We start from the raw sequence: 25,139 nt of genomic DNA on the forward strand, positions 1-25,139 counted from the left end.
TTTTTCCGCGTGTGTTATTTTTACGCTAAACACAGCCTGAGAGTAGCAAATCTTGAAATTTGTACTGACATACACTAGAAACTTTTGCGGACTCTGATGATAGCATACATCTACTAACATTTAAAACATTTCCTTCTAGTCATCTACTAACATTTAAAACATATTGAAATGTTGAAATGTACTAAGCATGGTTAGAAAATGATCAAGCGTGTTTAAAAAGTTGAAACTGAGAAATATAAAAACCCTACTAAAATTGAGTTCAAACGATCTAAACGTACAAAAATTATTAGAAGTGAAGTTAATTTGCTTTTATAAAAGAAAACAACGCTTTTTAGTAAAATAGCAACTTGTTCTTGATATTTTCAACAATTTTTTAGCCTGATATCACTTAATTAACTTTTTGTTTTTTATTTCAGTTGCTACTAGAACACTTAGAATGTTTGGTCTCAAGGCACGAACGATCACTGCGAATGACGGTAGTCAAAAGACAGGCTGCTGCTCAATCGGGAGTATCAAGCGAAGTAGAAGTTCTAAAGGCGTTGAAGAGCTTATTCGAACATCACAAGGCTTTGGATGAAAAGGTAAAAAATACAAGTACATATTTCGAATTTCAAATACTTTTTTGCGTTTCAGCTTGTTATTTGTCAGGCGCCTGTAAAGTTCACTCCTTCAAGAGATAAATTATTGAGTGTACCGATAAATTAATTTTCCGTTTTCATTCCTTCTAGGTTCGCGAGAGATTGAGAGTGGCTTTAGAGAGAAATTCATCTTTAGAAGAGGAATTATCAACAACCAAAGAAGAGGTAAGAATCAGTTAGTAGAATGTTAATGTTGTCACGGTTTTCAAGAATTATTAAAATTCGCCCATCGCCAGCATCCTGTTTATAGTTTTCCAAAATTTACTCCTAATTTCCTTCACTTTCTTCACAGGTTAGTCTTGTGAGTTGTCTTCTTCTATCGCTCACAAACTATGAAGTTGTAATCTCATACAGCTCTTTTTTCAGCATTTTCAATTTTGCACCTTTGCTGTATTTTTATCTCAGGCATCGAAAATCTGTTAATTAATTCCATCACTTCTGTTTTGCCAGACACGGTTTCTTTGTTCCTGGTCGCATTCACACCGACTTTTCCATTGGGATCCCGTTTAAACAATCTGCTGCGAAAATAATTCAACTTGACTTTAGACAGATTACGATGTTTTAAAAAACACAGATAGTAGTTTTATCACCTCTTTACCGAACTCTCAACTTTCTAAAAATCTTTCTTTAGCTTAATTTCAATAGCCTGAAAATTATTAGGTTTTTCTGCTATTGTATTAAACGTAGGAATAGTGTCGCAGTGGATTCAGTTATGCTCGGCTAAACAAGTAAACTCGTTTTTTCTTTAAAAGACATTGATTTTTTTTAACCCGAACAATCACACTTAACTATGACAAACTGCGTTTAATTGAGTTGTTCGTGATGATTAATGACGGCACTGCATTAATATAACTGCTTATGCACCGACTCAGACTAATTTGTCTTTTCCAGCTGCAAAATCTGAAACAGGGATTACCGGTAACAAATGTACCTGCCATAGAAGATAAGCCAAAGGAAAATGGACAGCTCGAGACCTCGGACCAACTTAACAACAGCCATCACAAGGTATACTGTTTATTACTTTATAAAAGGCCTCATTTTTTATTTTGCTTGTGTTTATTTTAACTGTTGTGGTATATTTATTTGAGCATGAGCTGTCGATTTCGTATTCTGCTTCTAATTATATTATATATTTCTAAATTATTTACGTTCAAAAATCGAATAAATTTTCCAAATTACACTATCAGAGATCCTGGTTCAAGATGAACTATAATATGATTGCACAAACTAGCTGCTGCTACGACACAGATTATAGAGAAAATCCGTCTCGATCCATTATCTTGCTGTGGATAACACGGTCTATACAACATGTTCCGGTTTGCATGATCCTAAATATTTTATCTAATAAAGAATTTCCCGATTCAGGAGACACCCTTCTTGCTTCACAAAGCTGTGAATGATTAAGCAACCTCTTGCTGGAAAGTCATTAACATATCAGCAATTATGCTTACTGCCTCTGTGTTTACTAATCCGTTTGTCTATGGATTTGCCTGGCATATCCTATTTATCCGACATACCAGGCATCTTTTCCGTTTCCGTATTTGGGCGGCTTTAGTTACAACTTGGTCAACGTCTCTTTAGAACTGTCGGCTTATAAAATGGATCCAAACGTATCCAGTTTTTGTGTATGTCTTTCCAGTGCTTGAATGTTGGAAAGTGTTTAATTGTCTAAATAAATATGCCCTTCCTGATTTCCGGAACATTAATGATTCGCCAATGGTTTCGGTTAACAGTCGCACTTCCGTTGCCCTGCGGAAACTGGCAAGTTGGACAAACTCAGGACAAAAAAGCTTTGTTTTCGTTTATGTGTTCTAAATCATCATTTTCATCGTAAAACATAATTTTGGGTGAAGTGTTTTTTAAAGCTAATATACTGGGGGTGTAAGCATCAGTAGAAGACATAGACGTAGCAGCTCATGCCAGGAAATGTCTCCTTAAGGGGCGACGGTTTATGACGCTTTAAGACCGTTTTGTACAAAATTATGTTTTAGCTAGTTTTAAATTGTTAAAAAAAAGGGACTGCAGCTTGATTATGTAGGAATTAACAAACTTACAGTTGACCACCCTGGCCCTGTTAAGCCATTCTCAAAAAAATGTGACTATAAAACTGGAGCGACTAGACGCTTGAAATGGCCAGGCCACAACTTTCAAACTATTTCATGCCTGACAAACACTTTCATGCTGACTGATTTTCTAAAAATTAATTCGAAACTAATCCAAACTTTCCACGATCGGCTGGGTATAGAAACGCCATTCATTTGTGTGGAAACACCATCCGTTTAATATAAATAAATATCGATTATTCCGCATTGGCGTGGAAACTATGGATGTGATTACATTGGCATTATCAAGTGCGGGTTTCGGAATCGCTAATTTCTGGCTGAACCCAGCTGATGAGAGTTAATAGGCTCGAAACCGGTCCTGGGGGTGATGCCGAAAGTCTTTCATTGTTAATTTCTGTTTGCCAAGTAATCATCAGTTATAAGAATGAATCTTGTCTAAGTAAACATGTAGCAAAAAATTCTTACTATGTGTTGCATGTTTATTACTTTATGTGTATTTTTGTAATATCAAGTATTGTGTATATGTGTAAAACGTGATTTTGTACAAAACGTCTGAAAGCGTCATAGGGACGTAGCGCACATCAAAATTTTTCGAACATGTGATCTTCTACTCAAATGTCTTCTATTGCTGCCCTGAATACTCCTTAGTAGTTTGATTCTGTAGTTCTTAAACACGCTGTATTCTCTAGGCAGAAATGCTCTGGGCGGCAAAGATTTCGCGTTTTTCATTTCTTTGTGTTCACTAACTTAGCGCTTCTCCAATAGGATCAATGTGAAATATATTCAGGATACCACTTCTGCCAACCGCACTTTCTAATGTGCATTAGAATTTAGAGATACATATGAGATAGCAAATTATTTCATACTGAAGGAGGCAATGCTGAAACTGAGTGAAAATTTAATTCACAAACAAACAGATAGAAAAAAAGGGCTGTGATCATTGAAAATTCGAAAATAATCAGCTGGAACAGTTCATCACATCCATTCTATTATTTAACAATGTTAAAAATGTGCTATTAATGTTAATAATATATTTAAAAAATCAGAGGAAATTAAACTTTATTATACATATTTAAATTTTTGTCTTCCAACAAGTGGTATTTTAGTTCTCCATGAAACGTAATGAAAATCAGCTCACTTTTGTGAAACTAGAAGGCCAGAAATCATTATTACTAAACAGAAGTAGCGAACATTGATTGTTTACAGGTCTATTTCAGTTGTTAAGAGTCGGAAGACCGCACTTGCAACATCACCGACACAATATGCAAGTTTTCAAGTTGCCATTAGTAGTCGCTGTTTAAACGAAAATACCTTTTCAATATACTTTGCACGTCTATTTTGAAATAGATGTTGTCAATGTTGTAAAGTAAATGTATAGCATGTTATTGTGGCATATAGGCGTTGCCGGCCAAGCCACGACTGACTAATGGCGGAGTGGACGGTGAAAACGTTGAAAGCGCTGCCCGAATAGCCGATTTACAACAGGCTTTAGAGCAACAAGTAAGTAACCGATTGGACTTTGAGGCACTCGATCGGGAAAAGACAACCTCATCTAGCGAATGAATTGTACAGTAACAGCACACGTTTATGAAATTTTCAATAGGATCAGTCGTTTATCAAAAATGGAAAACATCTCAATATTCTTGAGAGCTCTTTTTGAAAGCGAACGCCCAAACTGATATTTAAATTTTCTTTCCCTGCATGATTGATTGATTTATGTACATGCACATATTCCATTTTTCTACTCTAAGTTTGGTGAAAATGTTATTGATGTTCGCTTCTTATCATATAGTTTTATTTTAGAAATTTGCCGTATGTGCACCGTTTTCAAAAGCTCAGATTTATAGTGAGGTTTCAGTTATTTGGTCGTTTATTTATCGAACCAAGTTCTATTATTGAAATATCTATGCGCCCTGATAAGTTGAGAAAAATCCACCGCCTCGGAGGGAAACATTGTATAGTGTATATTCATTTATGAATACTGCATTAGATTGATAATTTAATATTTGCATAATATGAGCGAAATTATCCAAGAATTTTGCTTCTTTCATCAATAATATGTTTCTGAACCTGATTGAGAACAACGTTTTGTTCAACTAATCAATCAAACCAATTTTTGAAACATTGCAAAAACGCAGATGACGCAAGTTTTAAATGAAACCGTTCTTATATACCCTGCAAGGAAATCTCATAATCTTCTCCTAACTGTTTTACTCCATTTTCTAGACGGGTGAAATCAGCACGTGGCAACGTAGAGTGGCCGAAATGCAAAATCGGGTTGGCGAATTAGAAGAAAACCTGTCCAAAGCTCAGAAGGAATTGCTTAAAGCTCAAGACATGAACGCAAAACTTCAGAGGGATCTTCGCGAAAACGTCGCGCAGAAAGAGGATCAGGAAGAGCGCATTGCCACTTTAGAGAAACGGTACTTGAATGCGCAAAGAGAAAGCACCTCCTTGCACGATCTGAACGAGAAGTTGGAACAAGAGTTGCAGCATAAAGAAGCACAAATAAAGGTGAACTAATTGTTAATCTTGCACCATAAAGTAGTTCACAAAACAAAATCGTTAATAATTATCCTGTTGAATGAACGCTTCGGATTTCTTCACACGATTTATCAAAAGATGTATGAAGGTAAACAATGGTATCATTTGCATTGCCATACAAAACATTAGTTTATATGCCTGTGCCTGTTTGAATTCCTTTGCTATCAAGTTCAATTAATTCATAGTTATCAGGTAACCGTACATATCTGAAATCAATACAGTTCGAATTAGTAATCCGCATCAAAATGCAACATATAGTGGGGCTTGCTCTCAGATCTGATGTTCAATTTTCAGTTGCACGAGGAGAGAATTGCAGCTATTCAAGAAAAACTGGAACTTGCTGAACAGAAATTAGCTCAGTTCTCGAAACTTCCCGAAATGGAAGAGCAGCTCAAACAGCGGATGGAAGCGCTTACGCAGGTGAGACCCCAGGTACGAGGCTCTCAGCTCACTTATTTTATCCCTACTCTGTCCTTCTTAATTGTTTGTCAGTTTAGAACACTATTTGTTTTTCTGCTAAATGGTTGAAGGTTTATGCTTTTCTAATAACAGGTCCTAAAGACGAAAAACTTGTCAACAGATTACTTCTGCTGTAACTAACCAATGAACTAATATCTCTAAAATTGCCTGAAATTTTTTAGTCATCATGTACAAGCTCTGTTTTTAAATTAACAACTTGACCTGTGATATAACACTAATTTTCTTCTACAGTTTCCAGATTAAAATTGATATGAAATTCTAGTTTTAAAACAGTCAATAATTTTTGACTAGTTGTTAAATTATTAATCTAAAACATATCAGGTTGTTTCAAAATAAATTACGAAAGTTATATTAAGGAAAAGTATTTCTTTTATTTATTAGTTGAAACATTTAACCTGAAAATGCGAAAATAAATTTCCAATATTTTCTATAAAACTGCATTAAGGTTTTTAAATGTTTTTTTTGTTGAAAGCCGATCTTTCATATATTTCAATTACATGGCATTCGCAAATATTGAATGATTTTGTTCGTTTGACTAGGTTTCCATAAAACTAAATCGAGTAGGGCTATTTCCACGGTTCTACTTTAATTTACTACTTAACGAATGTCTATTATTGTATCTATTATCTCTATATTGCAGAATTGTAAATAAAAAAATCATCATACTTTAAACTAGTATATCTATGGGATCTGTTGTTATAAACCCATTAGTGCCATAGACCTTGAACTAAATAATAAATAGTGTCCATGCTAGTGTGTATAGTTTCTCATAGATGTTAGAAATTAAATCTATTATATGTGGGGAAAATTAGCAACAACTAAAATAGTGTGTTCCTAGATAATGAAATTAGTTCTGGTGCATATTAGTTTAGGATCTGTAGCTATTCCGGAGAAGCACTAAATTCATAATAGCGAATATTCAGGTGTGGAAAATTATTTTTGCGGTCGGGGAATATACGAAATTGCAATGTAGGGTCTTATGCACAGAAATGGAAGAAACGTATATTTAAATAAATCAACGTTGCGTTGAAAAAATTAGCAGTAAAATTGAATAAACTGAAATAGAAGCAGTTGTTTCTTGAGTAGTTGCTTCGATTGCTAGTGTTAGAATATTCAAGTTAGATTTTTTTGGAAAAATTCATTTTCACCGAGGCAAGAAATTCTTAATTGGTACTCGTCTGCCACAATAATTATAATTTTAGATACAACAAAAAGCATACCTATTAACACAAAACTAGTAGAATAAAAATCTAGTAGACGCTATCGTATTTTGACCAGTCTCGCATTCAGTCGTTGATTTGTTTACCGAAGAGTGTTTAGTCTTTTTTTGTTATGACCACAAAAATTAATTTTCCACGGATGTAGACAATAATCGATGTATTGGCTAGGTATCTTAGCCAATACATAGGCCTATAATATCATATATCACATAATCCTACCAGCTTTTGATGTATAGATTTTATATATAATTAGTTGGAAAGTGAGCCTTGAGCTAGACATTATTTTGTATAATATTATCGCTCTATCTTGTATTTAACTTGATATTTTGAAATGTTTGCAAAGATTGAGCAAATTCTAGGTATATCAGTTGTGCAGTTAATTAATTCACCAGTTTTGAGCAAATGCATTCCTCAGTTTTATGCTTTGCGATTTTAGTTTTTATAAAATAAGTTTTCTTCGAATGCCCTACCTTTTGCAATTTAATTTGCTTCGATGTTAGGTACAGTTTTTTGTTAATTTGTTGCATGATTGATGCGTCAATTTGAAAAAGCTTAGTGTTATTAAATATGAGTAGAATATATTTGAAAATTTTTAATTATTTATTAATATTACGGAAGAAATTATCACTATGAAGCCGTGGGAGCACTTAATAATTTAAATAGGTAAAATATTGTTTTTAGACGCAAACTGCTTCCGGGTTTTATGATTCGGAAAATTATATTATTGCTAAAGGCTTATTCTCGTCATCGAAATACTAATTCGTGATATACCTATTAATTCGATTTTATACTATAGTTTTCAATTTACAATTTTATTTATAATAACTATCTTTGTTTACATTTTTGGAAAATCGATAGAAAACTAATATTTTAGCAATTTACTTATTAAGTCGATTATTATCAAAACAGCATATTAAAAAAATGTACTATTTTAATTCGAAATTATTATTGAAAAATTTTGTTAAAAGTATTGCAATTAATCGTGTGATTAGGATTGATGTACACTGGGGAACAACCAAAAAATTGGCTCCATTCTTGTGCAAAATATGATTCCTTTAATTTGCTGTGTACACTTAGTTCTTGAATCTGGTCCTTGGTTGCTCTAAGTAAGACTATATAGTCTGGTTAAGCTGTTTTCAATTGAATTGTTATATCTTAAAACTGTTATAGCGTAAATAAGTAATTAAACCCTCAGAGTAAACTTTCAAGATTTTGAAGCTCTCAGAACTGGTGCCAATTAAAACTTTGGTACTATTAACGTTCATGTTATTATGATTTTTTCATGCTTGGAAAACGCAATTCGAATTAAAACAAAATAGAATAGAGGTAAATATTTTGGCAACAATTTAAGGCTATTCTAACTATACGAACTAATGAAAATAAATTTAAAAATTTGGAAAAATTCTACTACTTATTTTTAAGCAAGTCAGCAGTTTGAATTGTGCTTTTTTGGTGATTCGATCTAGAATAGTTTCACTAGCCACCCTAGTTCACATCATTGCTTATTGATGCCGTATTTGCTTATAAAAACCTTTTTAAAAATATGCTTTTACACATACATTTTTTTGCGATTAATTATGCTTGTGTATTAAATTATCACGCGATTAGTATACACAACCGTTAGTGCTAGCAAGAGTTTACATAGCTAAAAACACTTTAGTATGAAAAATGGCCTGATTTTCAGGCTCAAGAACGTCATGGATCAGCCGAAGATCGCATTCAACGATTGGAGGCCAATTTGGACGAGAAAAACGCAGAGCTGGTCAGACTGAATCAAAGACTGAAAATGAATGAAGACCATAACTCGCGCTTGTCAGCTACAGTAGATAAACTCCTTTCGGAATCTAACGATAGATTACAAGATCATCTGAAGGAAAGAATGCACGCTCTCCAGGTAAAACCTCATTGAAATATTCAATCAACGTTGCTAATACGATCTCTTTTTGAAAAACAGGAGAAAAATAATTTGACACAAGAGCTTGAAAAGACTAGAAAGATGATGGAAGAGCTGGACCAACAGAAAGGTGAAATTATGAAAGAGCTGGCTAAATCGAGGTTGGAGATCGATAATGTTAAACGCCAGATGCTGCAGCAGGAAATCTCGTACAATATTCAACAAACAGACGCTCTAACAAGGTTAGTTTCCTCCCCGTTTAGTTAAATTCTTATAATAGATCTCTGTATTATCCATCAGGTCCTTGTCGCCGAGTGCCGTCGACCCCAGTAACTTTTCTCGCAGCGCGAGTCATTCCAGTTTCGATACGCATTCCTTGCCGCGAAGGCCCAATAAAAGCAGAACCCCAATCGAAGAGGACCCGAATAAGATGGCTTTTGGGTCCCGGTCGATGACGGAACACGAATGGGAAAAGATGCAACAGGCTCATGTGTTGGCCAATGTTCAGCAGGCTTTCGACGTGTCAAGTGATGCTGAAGGCGATGATAATGATAGTTTGTTTAGGTAAGTCGTTTTATGTACATTGTTGATTTGGGTAACTCAAACCACTCGTAAATTAATGTTGAGTTTAAAAATAGAATCGTAATTGAAAGAAATAAACCATCAGGTTTTATACTGAACATGCCTTGTGAGTGATTATGGAAGTCAGATCACAAGAGCTGACTCCATTCAAACATTAGATGAAACGAAGTAATCGGAACATTTTAATTGAAAAACTGATATTATTTTCTCATACTCAACATTATGCCCTGGCGTGTAGATTTTTTAGACAATAACTTTCCTAAGTAGAATCGCTTGTGCGTTCTTCACGGATCACTCAAATGATTTTTATACATACAATCTATCGCTTGATAAACGAAATAGAGTTCGTTGCTTAACTCAGTTGCACAACTTCGTGCGTATATTAGTATATAGTATATATTTTTTGATAATGTATTATTGTTTGTTACAGCACCGCAGATATTCTATCTCCTTCTGGTCACACCGATGCTCAAACTCTCGCTATGATGCTCCAAGAGCAACTGGACGCAATTAATAACGAGATCCGGTTGATTCAAGAAGAAAAGCAAAACACCGAGGCGCGAGCTGAAGAACTTGAATCGCGAGTGGGCAGCATGGAACACATGAATCTTTTGGCTCGCGGCAGAAGCCTGGAAAGGCAATCACCCCCTGTAAGCGGTAGATCCACGCCCAAGTCGCACCATAGCCCTCAGAGGGATTACTTACATAAGTATCACACGGTGAGCCGGGTTTCTCCTACTCCTTCCGTTTTCTTTAAACATTATATTTTTTCTCGTTGCTCCTTGAGTATTGTTTGAATGGTTATTGATCATAAATAAACTCATTTGTTAAAATTATTATTGAAAAGTCTATAACTATGCAAAACATTCGTTTCACACAGAATTAAAAGCGATTTTATATGCTCAAGCATGCTTCGGTCAGTGGAAAGTTTCATTATCGGTATGAAAAGCAGTGGCGGGTTGGTTTGTACTTAAAAAATATCCGGTTGCATTTAATACATACGCCACTACAAAATCGGAACAAAATATTTCTTTGCGAAGTTCGGTACCGTATTAACAGTAAATGTCTTCAAAATTCATTAAATATCCATATTACATCAATGGACACCCATTTTTTTCGCTAATCGATTAACCCCTTGTATTTACTATGCTGTAGAGAGAAATTGACAAGGTTTGATTGATTGCGAAAAATCCCATTTCCAATTTTGTAACATAACGCTTTTAAACCTTCAAGACTATTGTGAAATCTCCCGACTATGAATAGCGGATAACTTATCCAGCTTAGTTAGTTTTTTTCCATTATGCGAATGTCTATTTGCCATAATTTTATGAAGTACGATCATCGAGTGAAGCTAAATTTTCATAAATGAGTTTATTTATTTTACAACCGGCATGAGATTTTGTTACATTTCCTTCTCTTTCATTTAGTATCAGCACTTCATGCCATTCGATGTAAATATAACCAATTGCAAAATGGCAATGAATATTTTAACAAAAAAACCGAGGGAGTATGAAAAGAATTTAAGGACAATACAAAACATTTTTGAGAATTGAGAATTTGAGAATTATTAACTCCAAAATAATTTTTTGCGATGCTTTAAACTCCATCCGGATAAAACGAATGACAGTAATATTGCAGCATAATTTCTCGGTTTATGGTATTTTTTTGATTAAAATAATTTGAGAAATGTTCTTATGCCAACTGTACATGTTTTGTATTGTCATTATTATCGATGTGATGTTGTAGGCCCCGGCAAGTATGTCTCCAGCCCATTTGCAACAATATCACTCGACTTTGAGCCCAGGCACTTTGTCCGAATCTTTGCCATCCAGTCAGGTTTGTGCCAGTATCGACCTATTGCGATTATCATGGCTGACAACAATTTTTTTTTTCTTAAACAAATGCTTATCGATTTGTCCCAAAATTTACTCGTTTTAGTTGGTTTCTTTTTAAATAAGTAGGTAACTTTTCATTTTTATTCAACAAAATTAGCTTAATAGAGGTATCGGTCATTTTAACAAATTATAATTTAACAATCTGCTACAAGCACACCGTTTGTAAAAAAATCGTATCAATTCGTTTTGCCTCGGTGATCTGTAGTACAGCTTGGTCAAAATGAAGTAGAAAATGTAAATGATGCCAATTTTTACAAACAGTTTACCTAGCTAGTTAAATCAAGAAAACCCGTGTGCGGCAAAATAGTTTTAAACAAAAGGACAAATAAATCGAATAATTTTGATCAGAAACCATCTGAAAGCAATCCAGTACCATCGGAGTAAATTAGCACGAAACCATTACTTTTGTAAACTCTTCTGTTGGCTTTCACTGACTTACACCAACACCTCAATTGCATCGAGACACACACTTGACCACCATATTTGGCTGTATAATTATTTACTTTTATTTTCCTTTAAGTATCGCATTTCGTTTGCATGTTATTCAAACACAATAAACGACATCGTTTCACAATCAAATGGTGATTGTAAAGTGAACCATTACGGTATAAAGGTTGGAGGCACCCCACTCGCTTTTAATTGCTTTAACAGTCGAAAGTACACTATTCAGATATTTGAAGCATTCCGAAGTGAGCGCTAGTGTTCGGACTTTAATTAGACTGAAAAAAGCATTTTCAAAATTAAATACATTGCAGTACAATGCATTTTTTTTAATTTCCTAACCGAATTCACGCTCATTTCAGACGCTCCGTAACTGAATTAATTTTCGCTAAATTATCTAAGATATGGATTTAAATCAGATCAGCAATAGTTTCTATAGGCAAAACGTATTTTCTCTAAAAGCATATATGGGAACAATTTTCCATTCTTACTATCACTATATCAAATAGAAAAAAAATGATTGTCCTTCTGATATTTAATAAACCTTTCACAGCGTAATTTCTAAGTGTTCGTGCTGTAAAAAAATATCAACATATTACTAATCTGATTTGGTTGGTTCTAAACACAAGATGGGTTTATGTACCAATTCCACATTAAGTGCCCATCCTCAAGTTAAGTTTACACGTTAATGTGCTGTTTTAGCTCCAACTTGCCCCGCTTTCTTCTGAAATGTCCAGGGATGAAATGCATATGGGTGACAACAATAGTGGGGGAGGCGCATCTCCATTAACAGCTAGATCGCTACGATTAGAACGAATGGCTCAAACTATTGCTCACAGTCAGGAGGAACTTCGAAGGTACACCTCAGTTATTATTTTCATAATTTTTCGTGTAACAGAACATTTTTTTCTTCAATGCTAAGACATGGCCGGGCTCTGTCTCCGGGAATCAATTACAGGTCAATAACTCACTTTTTATTACTACATATAGGAATAGCTAGATTTGTGTGCCCAGTGTTAGTGTTCACATCTTCAATCAAAGATCAAATTCGCTATTGAGCCAACTCAGTTTTTTTACATTTTGGAAATCAATCTCACGAGCAATATTCTGATTGTGTTATCGTAAGAAATACGTATTTCCTTTCGCTCACAATTTTGTGTGTCAATGTATGTGTCTTAAAACAGAATTTTGTTTGATTTAGAAACATTTGGTATCTCTGAGATTTTAAGCAAAAATGTTGAACTTTTTTCGATCAGGAAGAACCTTTGCTAGCAGGCGTTCAGCAGTACCGCAAATTGCTCTAAATCTTTCCCAGCCGAATTGAATGTGAATTGAAAGTGACCAATAGTCTAAAATTATTGATTTGAATATGCCAAAAATAAAACTAATTTTATTTTTTCCAAAACACTTTTCACGGATTATATGAAGATTGCATGTCCATCGTTATTGAAGTAAAATCACATAGAATATAATTGGAAATACTTTGAAAATGACAAATGTAGCTTTTAATGTGGGGTTTCTTCTTTGATATTGTCATCAATTTTTGCGATAAGGCATTAAATTTTCAAAAATTAGTACTGAATTTTTCTGTGGTTTTAACAATAATTTATTTTGGATATTTTAAAAAGCTATTTTTACCGAATAAGAGACATAATAAATCGATATGATACTGTAAATCTGAAAATATCACTGTTTGCTTGCTTGTGTGTCCGCTTACCCTTTCACCTATGCATATATAAGATGTTTTTGACGGAGATACCGATAAAACATAGCTGATAACACGACATTTAAAAGATACTCATATTTTCGATGGGCTAAATTTTTCATTCTGACCTGCACAATAGATTGACTTTTTTGTCGCCAGAAACAAATAATTTTAATGTTGTTTTGAATCAAAACTGTAAAGTGCTGAATAACTAGGTTAATTTCATTGTCGCACTGCACAAGAGCGTCACTTCCTATAACAAATCAATTTCGTTTTCTCCTCATAAGAATCGAAAAACTAACAAATTCCAAAATCATTATATATTTCACTAATGGCGATATATTTATCGTGCTATGTCACGCATGTCCTATAGATTTAGAGCCGATTAGAGTAGCGTAGAGAATATGTGTTTAGGCCAGGGCAGAATACTCACACGCCACCATCACCTCTATCCTCTCGTCACAGCAGCCAGGAGAGTCTGCATAAAAATGCGTATGGAATTGCTAGCGGGTTTGTCAACCGAGATGCGGCAGCTGTGGCAGCGGCGGCAGCAGCAGCGCAAAAGAAAAAAGGCATTAAAAGCAGTCTGGGACGGTTCTTCAGCAAAAAAGAGAAGGTAAGACGTCGCAATATTGTAACATTTGTTTGCCAGATTTAAACGAAACATTTTAATTAAACGGAATGAAGCGATGCGTTTTTTAATGGTATAATTGCTTTATATTATTGATTCTTGTAAACACTGCTACCGTTGTTAACATTAATTACGTTTATGTGTTAAGGCGAAAGGAAAAGATGGATCATCAACCGATAGCAATTTAAGTCTCAGTCAAAGCAGCATCGCCCTTCCTGATGGGGAGCTTAACGATTCGATGAGTGGGTCTGGAAAGTTGGGCCAGAAGTCTGTAGATTTTGACCGGCGTCAAAAGAAAAAGTAAGTGACATGCTGAAAAGCTTTACTAAGAAGACTTATTTTAATTTTGAAATGAAAGAAATCGAAACGTGAAAATAAATGAGGGTTTCAATACTTCCAAGCCAACAGTCGAAAAAACCTTGATGGAGCCGGGCTTCATTTACTAATTACTAGTTTTTCATGCAGCGTGAGCGTAAGTGTGGGGCATAATCTCTATCAGTAGATTAAATATTCGAAGTTGCGTTTTTATCATTTGCTAATAACGGATATACGGGCATTCTCTCTTTCCAGCAACAGTAACTTCTAAGGGAAGATACCCAAATAAAGGAGTTTTTCTTGTCATACTCTCTCTGAGTAATTAATTTTATACGCTTTGCGATCAATTATTCGACAAAACGTATCTTAAATTTGACACTTTAAAATTTTGATTTATTTTTTACTGGCTGAATTAAACTCACTTGAAAGTTCCTGTCTTGTCACAATTATGCGTGTTTCGAATTCTTCTGATTATAACATGTTTTTTACGAGTACCAATGTTTTAAATTTTTACAAAAGTTGCCCACAAACTGATTTAAAATGGATGTAAATATTTGTTAACAAAAATGTTAAACTCACAGCATCTTTGTGGTTAGTTTTCAATTGCTCTTGTGGAGACTCACTAGGTTTATTCTTCTATATGAGAAACGAGCTGAGTCCATAGTGGGTCGTATATTTATTGCAAGCAGGTTTTTATGTCAGGTTCACCTGTTACTTTTGTTGATTTACGCATAAGGAAACAAGGATTTAATTTTCCAGTTCCGTCAGGTTCATCGTTGCCAAATTTAAAAATTAGTTTTTTTGCGAATATCTGGTTTTTGTGGCAATTACTCCGTTACTATTTTTATAGACATCCTAAATGCTTCCAGCTAATCCTGTCGCTTATTAATTCATTCATAAAACTGTTGATAAAAAATGAAAATAAAAACCTACTCAAGCAAATCTGACTCAAAATTACGAAAATATCTATTAATACTTACGTGTTTAGGGAACGGGATTATCGTCATGAACTGTTAGCAGAAGCGATGAAAGCAGGAACACCATTTGCCCTATGGAACGGTCCAACCATCGTCGCTTGGTTGGAATTGTGGGTGGGCATGCCCGCCTGGTATGTTGCAGCTTGTAGAGCCAACGTTAAATCGGGCGCTATAATGAGCGCACTTAGTGATACGGAAATCCAAAGAGAAATAGGTCAGCATCACTGACTCCTAACATTTCTCATTCATTATTGTCGCTTTATTTTTTTCAGGTATAAGTAATCCGCTTCATAGACTTAAGCTACGATTAGCCATTCAAGAGATGGTATCGCTAACTTCTCCTAGCGCACCGAAAACCTCTCGTACCACACTTGCATTCGGCGACATGAATCACGAGTGGGTTGGTAATGCTTGGTTGCCATCGTTGGGACTTCCCCAATATAGAACCACCTTTATGGAATGTTTAGTAGATGCCAGGATGCTGGATCATTTGACGAAGAAAGACTTGCGCGGTCAACTGAAAATGGTTGACAGTTTTCATAGGTATGTAGAAAAATGTTCCGCAACAGCTGCTGCAAGATATGGTTTTCTTACCAGTGTTTTGCGGTGTAAAATTGTTGAAAATTTCTGGACTTTCAATTGGTTAAAACGCGATATTCAGAAATGTATGACAATTTATTCAAACCGAAAGCATGTTATTATTTCTTTTATGAGCAAATATACCTACACCATATGCAATAGACGGTTTAGAAGTCAAAAAAAATCAACAGGTTTAAGATTAGAAGAGTTTAGCGGAAAGTTAGTCGTGTGATAATAGTGGCAAGCTGGTACAAATTCAAGAAAATGTGATTATGATTTATAGATAAACCAAAAAGTACTTATAAAGCAAAAAAATAAAACAAAAAGCAATAGACTGAATTTTTAATTCGCTAAAAACCCGGGAATTTCCAACCATATTTGCTGTATATTGCAAATTAGACGTTTTTCTTTTTAGGACTAGTCTTCAATTTGGCATATCATGTTTAAAGAGGTTAAATTATGACCGTAATTTATTAGAAGATAGAAGGAAAAACAGTGAAAATACTAATTCAGACGTATTAGTATGGAGTAATGATCGCTTAATTAGATGGGTAGCGATTATAGGACTAAAGGTAAGTCAAAAATATGTTTGTTGTAGTTAATATCTTAAATTATTAGAGCATTAATCCACAGTAGTAAAGTTCGATATTCAGCGAAATAAGTAATATCCATTTTGCAATTTAAGCAGGTTAAATAACATTAATAATAAATAGTTTTGAAAAAATGTTAAATAATTTTAAATGTATAAAGTGCGTATTTCACATAATTTCGTGTTGCAGTAATCTTTCCATATATACCAAGCTAACACTTTAAGATACACAAAATTCAGTTCTTAGGCGTAATAAACAAATTAGCATTGAACAATGTGCACAAATACCAATAATAGCATCAATTTATTGAATTTTTGGAATTTTATGTCCTGAGTTTGCCTTTTTCATTAAAATTGTTTTTTTTTTCATAAAAACGTTCAAATGCAGAGTGATTATTACGCAAACTCACTTTTTTTTAAAATGCAAAATAACTGCTTATTAAGAATTTAATACATAATTTCATGAGTTTGATTGAGACCTGCAAAGACTTAGCAAAGGGTTTTATTTAAACATTATTTTGCAAAAAGATGTAGTTTTTAAACTCGAACCTAAACCACTTTAAAGCCTTTTTAATGGGCAAAGTTCATTTGAAGGTTTATTCTTGCCAATGAACATTGTATTATGTATTAGTACATAATGATCCAAATTGTGCAATACTTATATTAATCTAAATGTTCGGAAAATAATAATATCAAATCAACACTAGTGAAATTATTAACTAAACCGTTTTTTTTTCAGGAATACGGAAATAACTTATTAGAATCGGGTGTTCATGGTGCTTTAGTAGCGTTGGATGAGAGTTTCGATGCGAATAGTATGGCTCTTGCTCTACAAATCCCAACACAGAATACCCAAGTAAGTAATTAACTACAATAGAGCCACTACAATTGGTCCATTATATGACGCTAACGAAACGTTGTTTATTTACTATTTTTTGCCAACACTTTATAACGAATGTTTATTATTAAATAGATGAACATCAGCAGCAATTTTTCTTGTTAACTTTTCTAATAAGAACTTTTTAAAACCACACGCAGCATTGATTACTTGCAACATTCGTTATTTCAAAATGCATTCATAACATAACACATCTGTTTTATTCTTTTTAGGCTAGGCAAACTTTAGAAGTAGAATATAATAATTTATTAAGAACGGCCACTGACCGGAGGCCTGAAGACATGCGGTCTTGATATGGATGGGCAGTAGGCTTTCCCAATTAGGCAGACAAGTTTAAAGAAGAGTTGAAAAGACATCTCTCGACCATGTAGTGTTCCGCTGCTGCTGCTCAGAACGTGCTAAGCAGCCTGTGTGCTACCTCCCTAAATGTTGATAATAATATCGCAAGCTCGTCTATTTGTTAGAGGTCGAAAACGTAATATGAGCACGTCGTCGGTACTCTAACATGTTTGCGACTGTTTATCGTATAAGTACCCGCTCGAATTAGATTGTTATAGGCATACATTTGTAGATTCAAACCTACCAAAAGGCTGAACCAATATTATGGGGGAATAAAAGCTTATTGATGTATACGACATAAATTGCCCCGAAACACTGTGCCCATTATCGGAGTTTCGGTATGGACACAAAATATTTCGTTTTTACAAGTGCAGAATATTTTGAATATTACATCAAATAATTTTTTGTATCAAACAAACCAATGAAGTAGGACATAAGCAACAACATTTCAACTTGTTTGGATATGCTACAAAATACATGAATGTAAAATTAGTTTAGCTGACCACTTTTCCGGTTTTCGTTTTAATTATATTCCAATCCATCAGCGACACACCACCTTATCTTCCTCCCTTCTACGGCAGGAACAAATTCCTGTTCATAAAAATAATGTCCTTTTATAAGGATTGGTTCATTGTTTTCCTTAAGTATCTCCTGTAAATGTATCCACTTTGTGAATAAGTGTGAACCTTCCTGAATACTCGTATCCTGATAATGTTGTGCATCTTTCACTGAAGCACGGTAGTGTAGTTGCACACAGTCAGGGCAAATAACTAACTAGTTATTTGCCCTAGTTATATTACTCAACTGAGTAATATTGCTGCATAGCACATTCATTTGTTTATACATGTATATCAGCCTATACTTTTTAATTTGAACACGTTAAAACACTGTTCTTTACGGGTTTTCTATATGCGAACGTATGCTTATAATATCTAATAGTTTAGGATATTGTATGACTATGAGCTTTAACCCGAGAACAAATACTTGTGACGTAAGTACGTATAGTATTATGTATCTAATTGTATATTAAAAAGGTTAGGTATATTGAAATAAAGAAAGCCATTTTAAGACTGTACAGTTGCAACAAGTGAACTATAAAATTGTATTTGTACTTGTGTCATTTTTTTTAGTAAATATGATGAAAATGTGTAATAATTAAGCTTCACTTTTGTTTTATTTAGAAATCATTCTTAAGAAGAGAAAAAGGATATCTAGACAAATTATTTTGTTGATTTTGATTTGAGACCCTATATATTTTTAGACGGGTCGGTAAAATATTATTGCCTAGATTTGTGTTAGCCGTTTATTACTTCAATTTAATCTATACCGTTTTCAATATATTGGTTATGATTAATATTGATATCGTTACTTGCATCCACTATTTTGAGTCGTCTAATCGGAGTCGTATACACAATATTCTTTAAATAGCCCCAGAGATAAAAATCAAGAGGCATTAGGTCGGGGCTATTTGGCGGCCATTGGATAGGACCCGCTCGTCCAGTCGAGATATCAACGGGTGGAGGAAGCGCCTTGTCCAATTTTAAGGCTACTTGATTTGTTGCTATTTATAATTTTTAAAACGTAGTATAGAAAAAACGGCTCATGCAAATATAGGCCGAATATATAGTTTTGAAATCAGGAAAAAAAATCCTATAGGCTGTTTAATTTAAAAAAAAAACGACTTTATGTCCAATTTTGACATTTCCGCGTATTATGTTTTTATTATTAATTCATATTTTAAAAATTTGTGTTAAATTAAACAACTGTTTTGATGGCTCTATCATCTAGCTATATCTAGATATGTCACAAGTAATTGGAATCTTAAAATGTCTTTCTTCTCAGCAACCAGTATGGTATTGCCCAACGGGTTAGAATCATGTTTTTCCATTATTAGCGTGTAACATAAATTGTTATAGTATTATTTTTGTTGAATCATGCATTTAATTGTTGCTCGTAGGTGTTGGCATTTACCAATTTGACGACCACCGAGCACCTCCTTGGATATTTAACTTTGCTATCCTAAACCAAAATTAGTTATGGTATTAAACGAGACTAAACTAAGAATAAACTGTATAAAATATTCTTTATTAATTTATTTAACGAATTTTGGGAAAATGTAGACTTCTGCCCTATGTTTCTTGGTTGTTACCATTGAAACATTTCGATTATTATATAGAGCAGTGTAACAAAATTAAAAATATGAGATGGTTTTATTAAATTATTTGAAATACTTAGCACAATTTTTCAATAATAGTGAATTATGTGTATTGATTTGGGTATCAGGACCCACTTATACCCTGGATAGTCGTAATCATTACGCTTGCATTACATAAACTACATGCTTTATTATTATTGTTGTTATTATTAAAAAGAGTAACATTTTTGAAAATCGATCACTACTAATTGGATAACTTTTAGTTTTAATTGACTTTCATAAAGATGTGTTATGGTTTCATAAAGATCTAATTATATCTTTTTTCGATTTGGCAGAGTTTTCCCTCTTGTACTGTAGGTTGAATCAAGTATAATTTCCTAAGAAAGAGACTTCAAAGGTCTATAAATGTTAACATATATTGTTAAATTGTTGTTTAATTGGAAAATATCTGGTGTTTGTTTTGAAATGTGACTTCACCAATATTTTTTCAGAATACTGCAAACAGCTTGACACTTAAGTTTGGGTAATCAAAATTAGTTAACATTAATATTTGAAAACTGATATGGCTGTTTCGAAGGGATTAAGGAAGTGATAAGAACGAACATATCTATTGAAAGAAACTTTAAAAGCAACTTTTGCTTCTGATTTATTAAAATCAGAGAAATATTTTCGATGGTTGAAATTTTCAATTCGAAACTCTGTCAAATCATTACAGTGTGTTCAGTTTTAGGAGTGTGATATTCATTAGGTTTCAATTGTACATAATTGAGTATGGCAGCAAAGTCAGTATTAACCCATGCGTGCCTGCAATATTCTTGTATATTAATTTTCGACATAAATAAAATACATCATATCAAATTTAAAATCCCATTTGCTCTGATTTGCAGAGAAAGTTGAATACAATTATTTACTAATGAATAATAGAAGTTTTCGAACCCCTATATTGGTGTTTTTATTTTATTTATGTCTAAACTTAATGTATTGGTGCTGTCGTCTTTTAAGTTGGTAATTTGGGAAAATTATGTCACTGTCACTCTAGTTGTTAGAAGACTGATATATAGTATAACAAACCCTTATCTTTAAGAGTATAGAATATATTTTAGAATATTGTTTATTAAATTTAAAGTTAGCATTTGACCATTTCTTCCTTCAACTTAAGGCAAAACTACTAATTTTACCGACGCATAGTTCAAATTACTGGACTGGTACATACGAGGATACAAATATTTGACCATTTTTAGCGTCCAGTGATGACAAAGACACTAATTTTTATACATAAATATGTAAGTTCTTTGGTTTACCGACGCATAATTGAGATAACTGGATTGGTACCTAAGATGATAAAACAATTATAATCATGTAACCGCAAATAGTGTACAAAGTTTTGACATTTTCGAGCTTAAACCGTCCATCAATTTATATGTATTTCTATTAATGTGTTCATGAAAATATGGTGATATTTCCCAGTGAAAGTAAAATCTTTTAATTTTTGACTGATCAACTATAATGTTTTATAATAACTTAAAACAATTAAGAGAGCGATTGGACGTAAATGGTTTGATAAATTGACAATAGGGCTTTATATAGAACGATGGTATTTATCATCTCATTTACCGCCAGGTCTTTTAACTATAAGTCGCCAAACTAAGTACGGTAGTTTATCGGTGAAAGTTTTCCAAACTTATAAGCCGTCAACCATTGGAATTGTTTTCTATCATTTCACGGAACATAATTTTGACCGTCATCTCATCGCCTTCGATAATTCTCACGGCAGATGTGAACGAAACGTTAGGAACAGTTTCACTTGTCGACGACTTATAAGCCCTGGAAATCTTTGAGCCGATATTTTCACCGGCCAGGAAAGGCTTCATAGCATGATTATCGTAATACATTTGGAATTAAAAAAAACTTGTTTTCGTAAAGGGTTCTGAGGAGTAAATGTTTTGTTTAAAAAATGGTTGAAACTGTTGAGAATCATCGAATGGATTATTTTGGATTAAAAATGGTTGATACGTACCACAAAGTAAAATGGAGCCTTAAGTTGATTGTTTTCTTAACATACATATTTCTACAAACAATATTTGTAGATTAAGATAATAAATAAAAGTATTAAATTTTATTTTATTTACTCATTTATTGTTAAATTACTAGAATGGTGTGCCATTTACTGTTAAGAGTGAAAGTTTAATTTGTGCTTAAACAATATTAATTACGCATTAATTTATATACAAAATATACTCGACACAATCGCCAATTAAAGATATGTTACCCTGTTTCGTACAGTATATATTGTCAGAACAACATCACAACTTGTGCATATTTACATACACATGGATATGATTTAATAAGTACAGAATTGGCGACTGTACGTCCATTAGCTTGTAAATTTGATAAGTTTTCCCAAAGTACTTTGTATCATTATGCCGTAAATAGCTAGTACAAATACCAGTATATTATAAGCTTCCAATGACGGTTAATTTAATGATGGCACCTGAAAATAATTGATTAGTTCTTACTTGCACAAAATTGCAAAAGTCTTGTAAAATACCACTTCAATTTCACACATGGTTTTAAGTTTTTCGCAAACATTTGTAGTTTTGCTCAAAACTAGCTCGTTATTATTCAAGCGCCATCGTTAACGTACCTATCAAACAACCTATATTACAAGCTAAAATTTCACACCTCTTGACTTGCATAACTGTATGTATCAAAAACTATACGCTGAGACAGTTGTTTCCGTTTAATAATTATTTCTAGCACTAAGCACCAGTCATTATAGTAATAAAGTTTTCTGTATATACTATACAGGTAATGATAAAGTATTTGTTTAATATTTTATACTCTGTATTATATTTTTACTTGTTAATTGTATTTGTGTTTGGATATACATCATTCTGATAATATTGTTGTTGAATATACATATATTAAATCTCGGTAAATAGTTTTAGTATGATTGGAAATGATTGTCATCAACTGTATAATAATAATAATTTTAGTGTTATTTTATGTATATATTACATAAATATAACGAACAACCAAAGTAATTGTTTTGTTTTTATTTCGAAAAATTGCCTAGTGGGTGCCAGGCGTGAAAGTATGCATCAGCAACAAAGGATCAAGTAAGTAAGTAATTCTACCGAATTAAATGACTTATTTCGATACTTTAGACAACACTTAAATATTGAGAAAAAATTGTGAGTAGATCCTAAAAACTTTTTTGTATAAATACATTTTTGTAAATAAATACATAATTACACTGTTTAATTTAGTTTAATCGGTTGGGGGTTAGGGAGCCCAGTGAGCACGAGACTAACTTGGAATCAAAATGTCGACAGAACCAGAAATAAGAGTGGAAAACTTAAGAAGTTTTAGTCTAAAATAATGCCAATTACGAGGTCGTCTGATATTGACGTATGATGACTTTCATTTTCCCGCTCAGTAACTTTAAATTCAACACTACCATCAACTGTCGTCGTCTCTGAGTAGACTGCTGTAGGCGTGGGTAACTCAGTGAATTTTTAGGAGCTGCGCAAATGGCTTGGTGTGCCAACTCAACGCACCGGCGCAGGACTCAGTTCTGTTGCTGGAAAAATGTTGATGTTTTTTTTTACTTGTTTTAGATTTATTTTAAAGGCCATTTAATAATAATATTTTTAAAATGTCTTGAAATTTCAGAGTTTTACAGTTTTAGCAAAGTTCCTTTTTCTTTTAAACAAAGTAGTAAAACGTTACTCAGAAAAAATGCTGATGACATTTTTTTTAGATGCGAAAATTCCAGTCTCGGGTCTCGTAAAGTTTTTATAAATGAATTATAACTCATTAACCGATGAGTTATAACTCGGTACTCAGGGAGCGCCAACAACTCAATAGCGCACCTCAACACAGTGTTACCCAGGCCTAGACTGCTGTGAAATTTTGAGCACGCTACGTTATTTACATCGTGTAACAGTCATTGAAAGGAGATGACTTCGTCAATTTCGACGAAAATTGAAGAAAGTGAATTTCGAGTGCTCATCTCATTTTACGTGGATATAAAAAGCTAACCGCACGATGGGTGCCGCGATTGCTGACACTCGACCGTAAGCGCGCCGGGAGCCATTTTAAATGAATGTTTAGCGATGTTCCGTCGCAATCCGAACGATTTTTTGCAAAAAAAAAACGTTTCCAAACCGTTGACGAAACGTGAATCCATCACAACACACTAGAAACCAAAGAACAATCAAAACAGTGGGTTTACTAAGGTGAACGTGCACCAAAGAAAGCCAAAATGGGTCTGTCGGCCAACAAGGTGATGATCACAGTTTTTTAGGATGCACGCGGTGTCATTCACATCGAATACATTGAAAAGGGTAAAACGATCACTGGCACATATTATTCAGAGCTTTTGGACAGATTCGATGTTGACTTGAAGCTAGAACGGCAACATTTGGCGAAAAAAAGTGCTGTTTGATCATGACAATGTACGAGTGCACACGTGTGTAGTCGCCATGACAAAAAAACGATGAATGCTACGTACTGCTTCCCCACCCAGCATATTCTCCAGATTTAGCCCCCTGCGACTATTTCCTGTTTCTACACCTGAAGAAATGGCTGGGCGGTAAGAGATTTAATTTTTTTTTTAAATAAGCTAAAAAATTGGAAAGACGATGGACTAACTGTATCGAGCAAAAAGGAGATTATGTTGAGAACTAAAACTTTTCTTGGACGAAAAAATGTCTCATTCAAAAAATCACTGACTTTCTCTCGGTCTTTCTGCCCTTGTTTAGTACATATGTGTCGTAGCCTAGCTTATTCTAAAATTAATTTCTATTCCTAACACTCGTATAAATTAATCAGCTATAAAAAAATAAAAAATAAAAATTCTTGGCTTACAAAACAAACAGATCTTAGTCCTTAGTTCAGTTGCGTTTGTAGGTGTTCTAGTAAAGTATCTGTTGGGGAACGAAAACGGGAGTGTTTTGTCGGTCTTGCGAGGCAAAGGGGATTCAGTATGGTCCAGTTGTGGGGGTTGTTTGTCCATTTTGTCTGCAAGTGTATTAGTGTTTCCGAAATTTTTGTCATGTTTGTGCGTTCGTATAGTAGTTGGTTGGTAGTAGTTGGTTGTGCAGTGGGTTTTGGGGGTGTCTTATTCGTGTTATTAGTCTTAGTGCAATTTGTTCTGTTGTTTGTACGTATCGTTTTGTCCTTTCTGTTC

The 25,139-nt window shown here is 33.8% G+C and overlaps 2 protein-coding genes across 8 annotated transcripts in view; both read left to right on the plus strand.

Moving 5' to 3' along the window:
* Positions 1–18,955, plus strand: part of LOC109546396 (liprin-alpha-1) — a 112,780-nt gene extending 93,825 nt beyond the window's left edge. Inside the window, exons 3-22 of one of the 7 annotated variants that reach the window (XM_048661181.1) lie at positions 417–581; positions 729–803; positions 1,530–1,643; positions 4,100–4,201; positions 4,928–5,215; positions 5,540–5,677; positions 8,630–8,839; positions 8,900–9,081; positions 9,140–9,403; positions 9,852–10,140; positions 11,168–11,257; positions 12,460–12,614; positions 12,680–12,715; positions 13,877–14,078; positions 14,242–14,393; positions 15,397–15,599; positions 15,658–15,928; positions 16,380–16,536; positions 17,293–17,409; positions 17,664–18,955. In XM_048661181.1, the coding sequence (XP_048517138.1) occupies positions 417–581; positions 729–803; positions 1,530–1,643; positions 4,100–4,201; positions 4,928–5,215; positions 5,540–5,677; positions 8,630–8,839; positions 8,900–9,081; positions 9,140–9,403; positions 9,852–10,140; positions 11,168–11,257; positions 12,460–12,614; positions 12,680–12,715; positions 13,877–14,078; positions 14,242–14,393; positions 15,397–15,599; positions 15,658–15,928; positions 16,380–16,536; positions 17,293–17,409; positions 17,664–17,744 (3,291 nt within the window). In that variant the 3' untranslated portion in view covers positions 17,745–18,955. The remainder of the gene's footprint in view (positions 1–416; positions 582–728; positions 804–1,529; positions 1,644–4,099; positions 4,202–4,927; positions 5,216–5,539; positions 5,678–8,629; positions 8,840–8,899; positions 9,082–9,139; positions 9,404–9,851; positions 10,141–11,167; positions 11,258–12,459; positions 12,615–12,679; positions 12,716–13,876; positions 14,079–14,241; positions 14,394–15,396; positions 15,600–15,657; positions 15,929–16,379; positions 16,537–17,292; positions 17,410–17,663) is intronic. The other 6 variants (XM_048661182.1, XM_048661186.1, XM_048661183.1 and 3 more) reach the window with 6 other exon arrangements.
* Positions 18,956–24,235: 5,280 nt separating this feature from the next.
* LOC109546398 (acireductone dioxygenase) overlaps positions 24,236–25,139 on the plus strand; it is a 7,857-nt gene continuing 6,953 nt past the window's right edge. Inside the window, exon 1 of the mRNA XM_048661410.1 lies at positions 24,236–24,542. The gene's annotated coding sequence lies outside the window, so the exon portion shown is untranslated. The remainder of the gene's footprint in view (positions 24,543–25,139) is intronic.

This window comes from Dendroctonus ponderosae, unplaced genomic scaffold (assembly GCF_020466585.1).
Source record: "Dendroctonus ponderosae isolate FM_Combo_2020 unplaced genomic scaffold, Dpon_F_20191213v2 Dpon_F_20191213_1, whole genome shotgun sequence".
NCBI lineage: Eukaryota > Metazoa > Arthropoda > Insecta > Coleoptera > Curculionidae > Dendroctonus > Dendroctonus ponderosae.